Source organism: Crinia signifera, chromosome 1 (assembly GCF_055691185.1).
Source record: "Crinia signifera chromosome 1, ASM5569118v1, whole genome shotgun sequence".
Taxonomy (NCBI): domain Eukaryota; kingdom Metazoa; phylum Chordata; class Amphibia; order Anura; family Myobatrachidae; genus Crinia; species Crinia signifera.
Window position 1 is genome coordinate 334,392,396 of NC_139217.1, and position 12,072 is coordinate 334,404,467.

Genomic DNA, 12,072 nt, shown 5'->3' on the forward strand with positions numbered 1-12,072 from the left:
TGTGGACGTTGGGCCCTCATACCACCCTCATGGAATCTGTTTCTGACCGTTCCAGTAGACACATACATATTTGTGGCCTGCTGGAGGTCATTTTGCAGGGCTCTGGCAATGCTCCTCCTTGCACAAAGGCGGAGCTAGCGGTCCTGCTGCTGGGTTGTTGCCCTCCCACGGCCTTCTCCACGTCTCCTGATGTACTGGCCTGTCTCCTGGTAGCACCTCCATGCTCTGAACACTATGCTGACAGACACAGCAAACCTTCTTGCCACAGCTCGCATTGATGTGCCATCCTGGATGAGCTGCACTACCTGAGCCACTTGTGTGGGTTGTAGACTCCGTCTCATGCTACCACTAGAGTGAAAGCACCGCCAGCTTTCAAAAGTGACCAAAACATCAGCCAGAAAGCATAGGAGCTGAGAAGTGGTCTGTGGTCCCCACCTGCAGAACAACTCCTTTATTGGGGGTGTCTTGCTAATTGCCTATTATTTCCACCTGTTGTCTATTCCATTTGCATGCGAAATTGATTGTCAATCAGTGGACAGTTTGATTTCACAGAAGTGTGATTGAGTTACATTATGTTGTCTAAGTGTTCCCTTTATTTTTTTTGAGCAGTGTATATTTATTTTATAACTAACTTTTTTATATTTACTAACAATGTGATAGGTGTTTCTATGCAGCCTCTGCTAAATTTATGTTCATGTCTTTAATGTTTTTTTTTAATATATATATTTTTGTATTATTATTTGTGATTATTAATACACGGACAGGTGGGGATGGATGATGTCATTTATTAAACTTTACCTGTTGATAGGTGATTGACCACATGTAATCAGAGTCCATTATAATGACTGCTTTTTGTATTTATCTTATCCTGATGAAGAAATACATTTTCGAAATGTTGACGCATATACCTGCGTGACGTTTCTTCTATTGGAATTAGTGCCGCCTTGCTATTACTTTATGCAGCATGCACGTTGGATATAGAACAGTTGCCCAGTGCCCTCTGTAGATGCGCCCTGGCCAGGACCTCCAAACAACCACCAATTTGGCAGCACTCTGATATAAATGTTTGTTTAATCGCTGTTGTTTCAAATTCTAAAGAACAATGGAATATGCTGAGCTATATAAGAAACTGTTAATAAATAATAAATAAATAAAAAAAATGAAACAGACGACCACAGGTAAGTAGTTAGCAACGCTTTACTATTTCAAGGCATAAACATAAATAAAAAATCTCACCTTATATCCCCTTACCCACATGTGTCGGCAATGAGCGGTGCTTCCCTTCTGATGTCCACACCTGACAATCGCGAGGGGGAGCCAGCCACTAATCAGCCATTTGCTAAATACAAAGACAGATTACTGATAAAAAAACAATTGCAAAATACACATAAGAAACCATATATATATATATATATATATATATATATATATATATATATATATAAAATGCAACTATTTCTGAATAAGCCCCAGTTGTGTACTGTGTGCAATTATAGAGCAGGGTTGCCGACCCTCCCGGAATTTGCGGGAGTCTCCCAAAAATCGGGTCCTTCCTCCCGGCCCCCGGAAGGGTGGGCAACCCTCCCGGAATCAGGGGGACCCCCACTGAGCCCCCCGATCGCGGCATTTATATGCCGCAATCCGCGGGTCTCAGGGGAGGGGGCGGAGCTAAAATGGCACAATCGTGACATTTTAGCCCCGCCCCCTCCATGGATAACTGTTATTTCGGCTATTTGGTGTAATGGGGGCGGGGCTTAATGATGTCACAGTTAAGCCCCGCCCCCAAAACGCGTAAGGCAAGAATCCTCTCCGGGCTTCTCCCGGAGAGGATTTTTTGAAAGTCGGCAACCCTGTTATAGAGTCATTATAATAACAACACATTGCCTATAGATTGTAAATTTGCGAGCAGGGCCCTCCTACTTCTATGTCGGTGTGTTACTACCCAATTTGTTTTATCATGGTTTCCTATTGTAAAGCGCAATGGAATATGCTGCGGTATATGAGAAACTGTAAATAAATGAATAAATAATTGCAAGTTCAATATATGCATCTGTAAAGCTGGATACACACCTACAGATTTATCTGTCCAATCTGTTTTGTGGGAACAAAGATCTGATAATGTATTGGAGAAAATGACCATCATTTGCACCCAAATGCTGGAAAACATACAATAGCCATTCAGAAAACATACAATAGCCATTCAAACAAATGCCAGAAGGGCTGATGGCCTTGTCTGCCGATTTTTTGTGAAGACTGCAGCAATGCAGTAGCGCCGCTGATGCCTCCTCTGCTTCACTGTATGCTGCACTGCACCCCCGCGTCATTAGCATATTGACGCCATGACGCTGCAGTGTCATGACGTCAGCTGCTGCCGGACCGCAAGCTTTGACTGGCTGATGGACCAGTGGCAGATTTCAAGCAGGAAGCCACCTGGACAGAGACTGATGACCTGCGCTCTCCTCCCCTCACAAAGCAGCAGCGGCAGGAGCAGCAAGACTAGAAGATGGCGGCGGTGTGGTGAGCAGCACTTTGGGGGGGGGATAATATGTATCTGGCGCTGGGGGCAGGCTCGGCGACAGGGGAGGGGGTCAAAGGGGACAGCTGACCCAGGCCTGACCATCAGATGGGCCCCAGAATCAGACACTCATCCCTGCAGTGAGCCACCTGATACTCGATTGCTGTGGACGGCTGACACATAAACCACCCCCCCCCCCTCTAACAAGAATATTTGCAGCCGCGGTGCTGCAGACTCAGGAGGGGAAGCTTCCTGGGGATGCCTGTCAGAACACGCAGCTTCCGGCCGCCGCTTACACACACTGACATGAGCGCCGCAGCAGCACGGGCTCATGTCAATGTGTGTATGTGCGTGGCGGCCGGGAGCTGCGTGTTTAAACAGGCATCCCCAGGAAGCTTCCCCTCCCGAGTCTGCAGCACAAATATTCTTGTTGGGAGGGGTGTGTGTTATGTGTCAGCCGCCCGCAGCAATCGAGTGCCAGGCGGCTGACTGCAGGAGGTGGGGGGCCCCCAGAAATATCAATTGATGGGGCCCCAAGATTTCTGTTGCCGGCCCTGGCTAGGGGGCATATGTATCCGACACTGTGGGGCATATGTACCTGGCACTGTGGGGCATATGTACCTGGCACTGTGGGAAAATATGTACCTAGCACTGTGGGGCATATGTACATGTCACTGTGGAACATATGTATCTGGCACTGTGGGGCATATGTACCTGGCACTGTGGAGCATATATATCTGACGCGTGGGGGCATATGTATCTGGCGCTGTAGAGCATATGTATCTGGCGCTGGGGGTTATATGTATCTGGCAATGTGTAATGGGCATAATGGTGTGTTCCATAATGTGTAATGGGCATGGGGGGCATATGTATCTGGCAATGTGTAATGGGCATAACGGTGTGTTCCATAATGTGTAATGGGCATTACGGTGTGTTCCATAATGTGTAATGCCTTTTTGTGATGCCATGCCCTCTTTTCACTGCGCGGCTTCGCCGCACAAGGGTCCCGCCTGCTGCAGGTGGGCCTGTGTGCTCAAAATGCCAGGGCCGATTTCTGGCCCCAGTCCAGCCCCGCTACAAGCTCTGGAATGCAGAGTTTGAGGTCCGATACGACGTTCCAGGGTCTTGTCCGGGTCCGGTTTTTACTTAGTCCCAGATAAGTCTATAGGTGAGTATCCAGCCTAATTTATAGTCAGCATGCCCACCTGTAAAAGTACTCAAATTATAAATGGATGTGTGTAAGAACAATCTTACAGATTGTAAGCTTGCAGCAGGGCCCTCCTACCTCCAAGTCTGTCTGCTGTTACCCAGTTTGTTTTATCACTGTCTACTATAAGAAACTGTAAATAAATAAATAAATAAATAATAAATAAGAACAAACCAGCCATTTAATAAAAAGGGATTTCTCTTCTCTTCTCTGTAAAAGTAAAGGTTCAGCACTGAGGTCTCCTGCTGCTGTCAGCACACATGATGGCTGCCAAGCATGATGATGGATAGGACTCTTACTCTACACCTACATACTGTGTCAGAAACAATTATGGTATATTGGGAATGAAAGTTTCTAAGCGTGAAGATTCATGGGTAAACCTAAAGAGTTTGGTTTCCTTGTTTCTTGTCTCTTCCTGTGACAGTGCTGCCAGTCTCCTCCTCCCTGGGCTCTTGTTTCCTCAGGTGCGAGTCACCGTTCAGTAGTTGTGCTGGCTAGTGGCTACATTTAACCTTAGTAGTGCTGGAGGCAATGGATTTGCAAAAATAAAGGTGAGAGTTGCCATTGTACCTGTAAAACAACATAAATAAACCCTTCCAGTTAATGATTTGCAGGGCTGAAGGCTAAGAGCGCCATGTCACTATTTTCTACTAGCTAATGTGACCCTTGAGCAGGTCACGGGATTCGGCTGCCTGTCCATTTAACGTCCTCCTGCAGGTTGATATCCTGACGTCACCTGCTAGTGAGGGGCTGCCTGCCAGGGAGACAGAGGAGGAGGAGGAGGAGGAGGAGAAGGAGAGCATCTGCTGAGCGGCAGCAGCAGCAGCAGCAGCAGCTATGGCAGCAGAGCACAGGTACCACGGGAGGACACACAGGTCACATGATGACTCTGGCATACAGGTAACCACTATCACATGGTGATCGCCTAACCTGCTGTAATCATAGGTTGTATCATGCGTTGAAGACAAATATATCTGGTGATGTGGAATGCAGCTCTGCAGCACACTATTGTAACCGTGGCTACTGATCATAATAACATACATTATTATTATTTATTATTATTATTAGACAACCTGCAGATTTATGTAGGCTATATATGATCATTTATAATTATATTGAAAGTCCTCACTGTCTGCTTTATAGTCTACTGTTTAGTCTAGTCAGCATCTGGAGCCATGAGAAGTGACAGTGTTGCTAGGAGGCTGAGTACAGTGTGCTACATAGCTGTGCATTGTGTACAGTAGGCACTGACCTTGCACATGCTGAAGGGTTGATAATATATTGCACATCAATTTGACCAGTTAAATACACTCCCCCTGAGGACATACAGTATTTAATGGTTGACAGTTGCATATCTAAGCAGGTTCCTGCAGTGTTAGTATTCACAAACATACAAATATCCTGAATTATGCAGCAACATCATTGACACTCCAAACACTGATTCTCATAGTCCTGGAGTCCTCTCTTGCCATTGCCTCCATGACACCATGGTGTCCTCTTATTTTCCATGTCACCATGATGTGCTCTTATTAGATTCCTCTGTCACTTTTCTGCTGTCTCGGAATTCTGTATACTTTTCTGTTATTACTACACCTTTTCCCGTGTCACTCCCACTCTGCCTAATGTCACCAGCAGTAGGATCCTAGGGAAAGCTGAAAGTTTATTTTTAGAAACCTTATTTGCAGAGGACAAATGTGACTCAGATAAGGTGGAATCACACTGCGGCTATATACCTCCTGCTGTGCAAAACACTGTGTGAACTGAAGGGTATATTGGAGAGCAGCAAACAACATAAATGTGGTTTCTAGGTATAAAGAAGTGGAGTTTAAATGCAGTTACTGGACTAAATCAAGAAATTAAATTAGAAGGTACCTACTGTATTATCGGGTGTGGATCATTGTTTCACCAGCATGTTGGTTCACAGTCATTAGGTCGACATGCATTTAGGTCGACATGAGTCTAGGTCGACATGGGTGTAGGTCAGGGGTGGGGAACCTTTTTTGTGCCAAAGGCCATTTGTATGGGGAAAAAATCCTTTGTGGGCCATATGTAAAAGTTTCTCTTACAAATTGTCCTGCTGCAGCCGCCCCATGCTCCGGCGAGCGCAGCGAGCCCCGCGAGGGGACGAGGATACCTGTGAAGCCCGCGAAGGGACGCGTTTACCTGTGAAGGTATCCGCGTCCCCTCGCGGGGCTCGCTGCGCTCGCCACGCTTCGGGCTCGGTGGCTCGCTGCGCTCGCCAAACTATTCTATTCTCAACTCCACGCCGACGTGGATAGTGGGGGTATGAAAAGGTCGTAGGACGCGTACTGCCGCCCCTCGCGGGCTCGCTGCGCTCACCACGCTTCGGGTTGACGTTGATCGTGGGGTGGCGTTAACAATTGTGGGGGCCATTTCACACTTCAGGGTGCCTATTTGGCCTCTGTGGGCCATTTAACATTGTTTCCTATGGAAAAATCGTGTCAATTGAGGCATTGAACAGTAAAATCGGGTCAATTGAGAAATTTAACATTGATCCCTATGGGAAATCGCGGGCATCGCGTCGGTCGCGTCGCACCCGATTTTTAGTGCATTCAATGGCCGCGATGCCCGCGATTTTTTTACCTGCGATGCCCACGATCAAAATCGTGGGCGCCGTGCTAGGTAAAGAGTACCGTTTTTCCTGGTAAGTTTTGTGATGTAGGGCAGACCATGCACCATTTTAGTTGCCCTTCTTTGTACAGTCTCTAATGTATTTATATCCTTCTGGAGAACAACAGGCTAGTGACCCATTGACTGTTTCCCGTTTTATCTACCTCATACCACCAGATGCATGCAGTGATTCTACACCTTTTAACAGGGTCTGGAGAGTTTATGAGGGGGTGGGGTGGGGGGGTTTTAAAGAGAGAGGTGCTGGGCATACACATCAGACATTGGGGGAAATTTACTAAAATGGGAGTACTGTTTCACATGGGAGGCTGATGTGGGCAACCAATCAGATATTACCTATTATTTTCTAGTAGGTCCTAAATAAATAAGTAGTAGATTCTGATTGTGTACCCATAGCAACATCCCATGTGAAATAGAACTCCCTTCTTAGTAAATTTTCCCCATTGAATCTGGCAGCATGTAAGCCCGCATTCTGTATATCGTGGCCATACACTATCAGATGAGCTACCAGATGAAGGTCTCATACATCTCTTTTTTATACATTTAACAAAGAGTATAACCTGCCCTGGTACAACTAGATTCAGTTAACTAAACTTTGCCTGTGACTTTACCTGTGACTCACACCAAGCATCTCATTTAAAAACCAGTAGGTGAATGAGGATACCGAGTTGTGTTACATGTTAATATATCTTCAAGTGGACTTTTTAAATGTATTTCCATTTTTTATGCCGGCAGTAACTTCCACAAGTCTGTTCTTCTTGAATATAATTATTTGGAAATATATGAAGAAGACATATTTACATTTTTTGTGGTTTGTTTCCTCAAGATGGATTCCGATTGTGTGTTTGTGGCTCCACCTTCACCAGAACTATCTCCAAGACCTATGTCTTTAACCTCTCCTCGGCTCAGTCCTGCAGGATCTGGCAGATACCAACCTGAAGGATCTAGTGGCTCACAGACTTCACTTCCTGGGAGTCAACTGTCCATCCGTCCTCTAGCACCAGTTGGCGCTTCTGCTCCTGATCGATCACAACCAGAAGGATCTTTGAGACTCCACCCTGTAGGTTCTCCACTTAGTCCCAAAGATGAATCTGGTAGATCGCAACCAGAGGGATCCTGTCCTGGTCTTTTATCCCCAACTCATCAGTATATGCCCCTTTCTCCACCACCATCCTCGCCTCGACGTTCCCCGGCTCCTAGTCCCAGAAGTTCACCACACATCGGCAGATCCCATCCCGTTACACATCCAAACAGGCTTCCGGATCATCATGTGAGTTCTGATTGTCCTCATCCAGGCCAAGTGGAAACAGACCAGTCACCTTTCAGTGGGATTCTAGGAGGAAATGAACAAAACAAAGCTGGAGAGGATTTTAGGTAAAAAAAAAAAATATTGCTTTATCGCTATTAATAAACTTAGTAATATTGTAATAACAAAGTTACCAATGAAAATCACTGGTTGTATAATATAGTTCAGAGTTCCACTTACATACATAATGCCCCCACTAGTGCCACTTACACACATAAGGCCCGATGTAGTGCCGCTTATATATTATGTGATGCTGCTTATATATAATGCCCTCACTATAGTCACTTACACACATAGGGCCTTATTTTGGTTCACTCTCAGAGGAAAATTCCTTCTCAAATGGACAAAACCATGTGCACTGCAGGTGGGGCAGATGTAACATGTGCAGAGAAAATTAGATTTGGGTGAGTTATTTTGTTTCTGTGCAGGGAAAATACTGACAGCTTTATTTCTACACTGCAATATAGATCTCACTTTGAAGAAAAACACCACCCAAATCTAATTCTCTCTGCACATGTTATATCTGCCCCACCTGTAGTGCACATGGTTTTGTCCATTTGCAAAGGAATTTGCCTCTGAGAGTGAATAAGGCCCCTAATATCTGCTATATGCCATTTACATACATAATGCCCTTAGATCTGTGGCATCCTGCTCCGAGAACTGGGTGGGCAGCTGACGTCCTGGAAGGTAGGTACCCATTCACCCGCGTTCACATGGGGACGCCCAGTGCTTTCCTTGGTGCACCCAGTGTCTTTGTGGATACGCCCAGCAAACACAAACACCCCCTGGCCGCCTCCGCCACACCCCTCTTTGTGAGCACCACAGAGACTATGCAAGTGTCTGAAGGCGCACACATACAAGCCCTGCACATGCGCATAAGCGTATACGTTCGCAAACTACAATGACCTCCATAATGCTTACACATATTGCCCCCACTAGTACCATTTACATAGATAATGCCCCCACTAGTGCAGCTTACATACATACATAATACACCCACACACATAGGGGGAAATTTAGGATAGGAGATCTATTTCACATGGAATGTTGTTACTTTTTATTTATTTAGCACTTTCTAGAAGATAATATACAGGATCTGATTGGTTGACCATAGCAACATCCCATGTGAAACAGAACTCCCATATTACTAAATTTACCCCATATTGCCACCACTAGGGCCACTTACGCATAATGCCACCAGTAGGACAGCTTACACATAGGACATTTAATGCCACCACTAGTGCCGCTTACACATATAATCATACCAAACAAATCTTGACTTTATTCATTAAATGGGGTGGTTTTAAATGAAGCAGATCTAGATTTTAGTAAGGCTCTTGATTCAGTCAGCAGACTTCTAAATAAACTCAAAACTATTATGGTGACTTAAAGGCTGGAAAACAATGTAAAAAATTAATGAGAAAAGCAAGAGTGGTACTTGCTACAGCCTCATCTAGAATACTGCGTTCAGTTCTGGAGGTCATATCCTCAGAAGGATATAAATACATTAGAGAAGGTAAAAAGAAAGGCAACTAAAAAGGTGTATGGCAAACAGCAAAAAACTTAGCGGGAAAGACTTCGGAGCAGGGAAAGGGGGAACAGGATAGAAACTTTCAAATATACCATGGGCAGTAATTAATGAGAATACTGGCGATGTGCAGCGAATCCTGTTTAGGATTCGCTGCACATTCGCCACTGCTCGCTGCGTTCCGGAGCCTCGCCGGCTCCAGTATTCAACGAGTCAGGGGCTCGCTGCCCCTGACTGGCGAATTTTAACTCCTGCGGCGATGCCGCAGGGAGCCCTAGGACGGCGGCAGGCAGGGAGATGGAAGTCTCCCTGCCTGCCCCAGAACGTTTGTGGGGGGGAGGTGGGATCCCCGGGATCCAGGCAGCACAGGCTGCCCCCCGGGGGTACCAGCAGGGGACCGGGTATATTCACTACACCCGATCATGCATATGTAATGATCGGGTGAAGTGAATATATGAATATCTAATGAGCGGCTCGGCTCCGTCCCCCTGCTTGCTGCTCTGTGTAAAAAAAAATAATAATATTTTTTTTAAATTAAATATATATTCATGTGCTTTCAGCACATGAATAAAAATAGCATGCCCCTCCTCAGAATAAAATTCCTGATTTTTTGACACCAATTGTAAAAAACAAAACACTTTATTTTAAAAGTTCACATTCCACTTCACCATAAAAAGATAGCGATTGCTACTCGGTGAATCATGGCGAAAAAAACCTTGAAATGTATTCGCCATCTGGTCATTGAATAGGGTGATTCACCGTTTTTGTCAAAAATTCGCCTTACAGCACAAAATCGCCATAAAAACCTGGCGAATCAGCCTCATTGAATACCGCCCCATGTGTTTTACTTTTAACATTCTTCAATGAAAAAGAAGTATTAGAACAATACTGAAACTGGAAGAAGGTTCACAGGAAATTTTAGGAAAAAACACTTCACAGAGAGGGTTGGGATCATTTGGTCTACAGCATGATGGTCAACAGTCATTAGGTCAACATGGGTCTAGGTCAACTTCAGAAAAGGTCAACCTGGTTCTAGGTCGAAAGGTCATTAGGTTGACAGGTCGTTAATTCGACAGGTCATTCGTTTGACAGTGTCTAGGTCGACAGTCAAAAGGTTGACATGGAGTTTTTCACAATTTTTTTTTTACCTGAATGTCAACACAGTCGACATGGACACAGTTTCAAGTGCACCGCATCAGGCACGGTGCCTCGCTGCACTCGGCACACTACTTTATTCTCCCACCATGCCCTAGTGGATGGTAGGGCATGATATACCACCTGCCGGCACATGTCAGCTCAAAAAACAGTGAAAAACCCCAAGTCAACCTTTTGACTGTCGAACTAATGACCTTTTGACCTAGAACCATGTCGACCTTTTCACATGTTGACCTAGACCCATGTCCAATGTCGACCTAATCACTGTCGACCATCATGCTGTAGACCAAATGCCCGCATCCAACAGAAAGTATAGTGGATAGGTGGAATAGCTTCATGCCAGCCGTGGTTGAGGTGAGTCAGTAGAACAATTTTAACATGTTTGAGATAGACCCATGAATTTACTTACAAATAACTAAGGATCAAATAAGGTTGAGGTTTTCGAAAGGGGTACTTATGTAATATCTGGGAGCCTGATTTTTTTCATCGCATGGCATTGCATGCAATATAGTGGCATACAATTCATGCGATGCGATTTTTCATTGTAAAGACCCGATTTTTAATTGTATAGTCACCCATGGATGATTTCATACCCCCACTATCCAACTACGCATGGAGTTGATCTTATATAGTGTGGCGAGCGCAGCGAGCCACCGAGCCCGAAGCGTGGCGAGCGGACGCAGAATACATGTAAAGTAATCCGCGTCCCCGTGCGGAGCTTGCTGCGCTCGCCACGCTTTGGGCTTGGTGTCTCGCTGCGCTCGCCACACTATATAAAATCAACTCCATGTGTAGTTGGATAGTGGGGGTATGAAATCACCCATGGGTGACGCTGAAATCCTGAAACTTTCTCCCTCCGTGGGTGTCCACGACACCCATAGAGGGAGAATAAATTAGCGTGCTGAGCATAGCGAGGCACCGGGTCCGCTGCATCCTCCCTTGTCGGGATTTCGGCGGTCGTAATTCCAAAGTCGGGATTTTGAACCCGGGATTCCGTACCGAATCCTTTATAACAACTGGCTTTGCAAGTTAGTGCAGCAGCCAGCATAAACAAAGTGCCATGTAAGATACACCGTATGTAATTCTACTCGCTGTGGCTGTGTTAGCAAGTGCCACCTCTTATGTGTTCAGCATCTTCATTTTGTGCCAGTAGTAACTATCCATATTTACAGACAGATACCATATGCTGTGTGCTGCCCTTCATGCATTATTCCATATATGCTTTGTTTATCTTCACACTGAGATATTGAAGGGCACCCCGTGGTTTAATAATGGCAAAGAGCATTTTAACATTCTCCATAATAATGGGATGACACAAGTTAGCTGCATGATATCAGCCTATCAGATCTACACGTTTTGTATAAAGATGTAGAATGCCTTAACCCCTTGAGAGTGCCAACGCCTCACAGCAAATGTTTTGTTTTGGGGGTGTGCAATATTTAACTAAACTTCAATTAATTGACTTCAGATCATTTGCCGGCAATAACTTAAGTGATTTATATTCCCCGACTACGGCCCTGGCGTTTTTAGTGGATATTATGCACCTCTCACAGCAATGTTGCCACTCAAAGGGTTAAATCTTCTATAGAACCATTTATCTGGATATCCGACACGATTCAGAGCTGCTCGCTGGGCAGGCGAGTATTCATAGCCCAGCAAGCAGGTAAACGCCTTACCACCAAGCTCCCTCCCCCTGCCCCTGTGCACAGCTG

The 12,072-nt window shown here is 45.4% G+C and overlaps 1 protein-coding gene across 2 annotated transcripts in view; it reads left to right on the plus strand.

Annotated features, from left to right (window-relative positions):
• Positions 1-4,161: 4,161 nt before the first annotated feature.
• INPP5J (inositol polyphosphate-5-phosphatase J) overlaps positions 4,162-12,072 on the plus strand; it is a 35,710-nt gene continuing 27,799 nt past the window's right edge. The window contains exons 1-2 of one of the 2 annotated variants that reach the window (XM_083145304.1): positions 4,162-4,273; positions 7,198-7,745. In XM_083145304.1, the coding sequence (XP_083001430.1) occupies positions 7,198-7,745 (548 nt within the window). In that variant the 5' untranslated portion in view covers positions 4,162-4,273. Of the gene's footprint in view, positions 4,274-4,400; positions 4,623-7,197; positions 7,746-12,072 lie in introns of those variants that run through there. The other variant, XM_083145303.1, reaches the window with a different exon arrangement.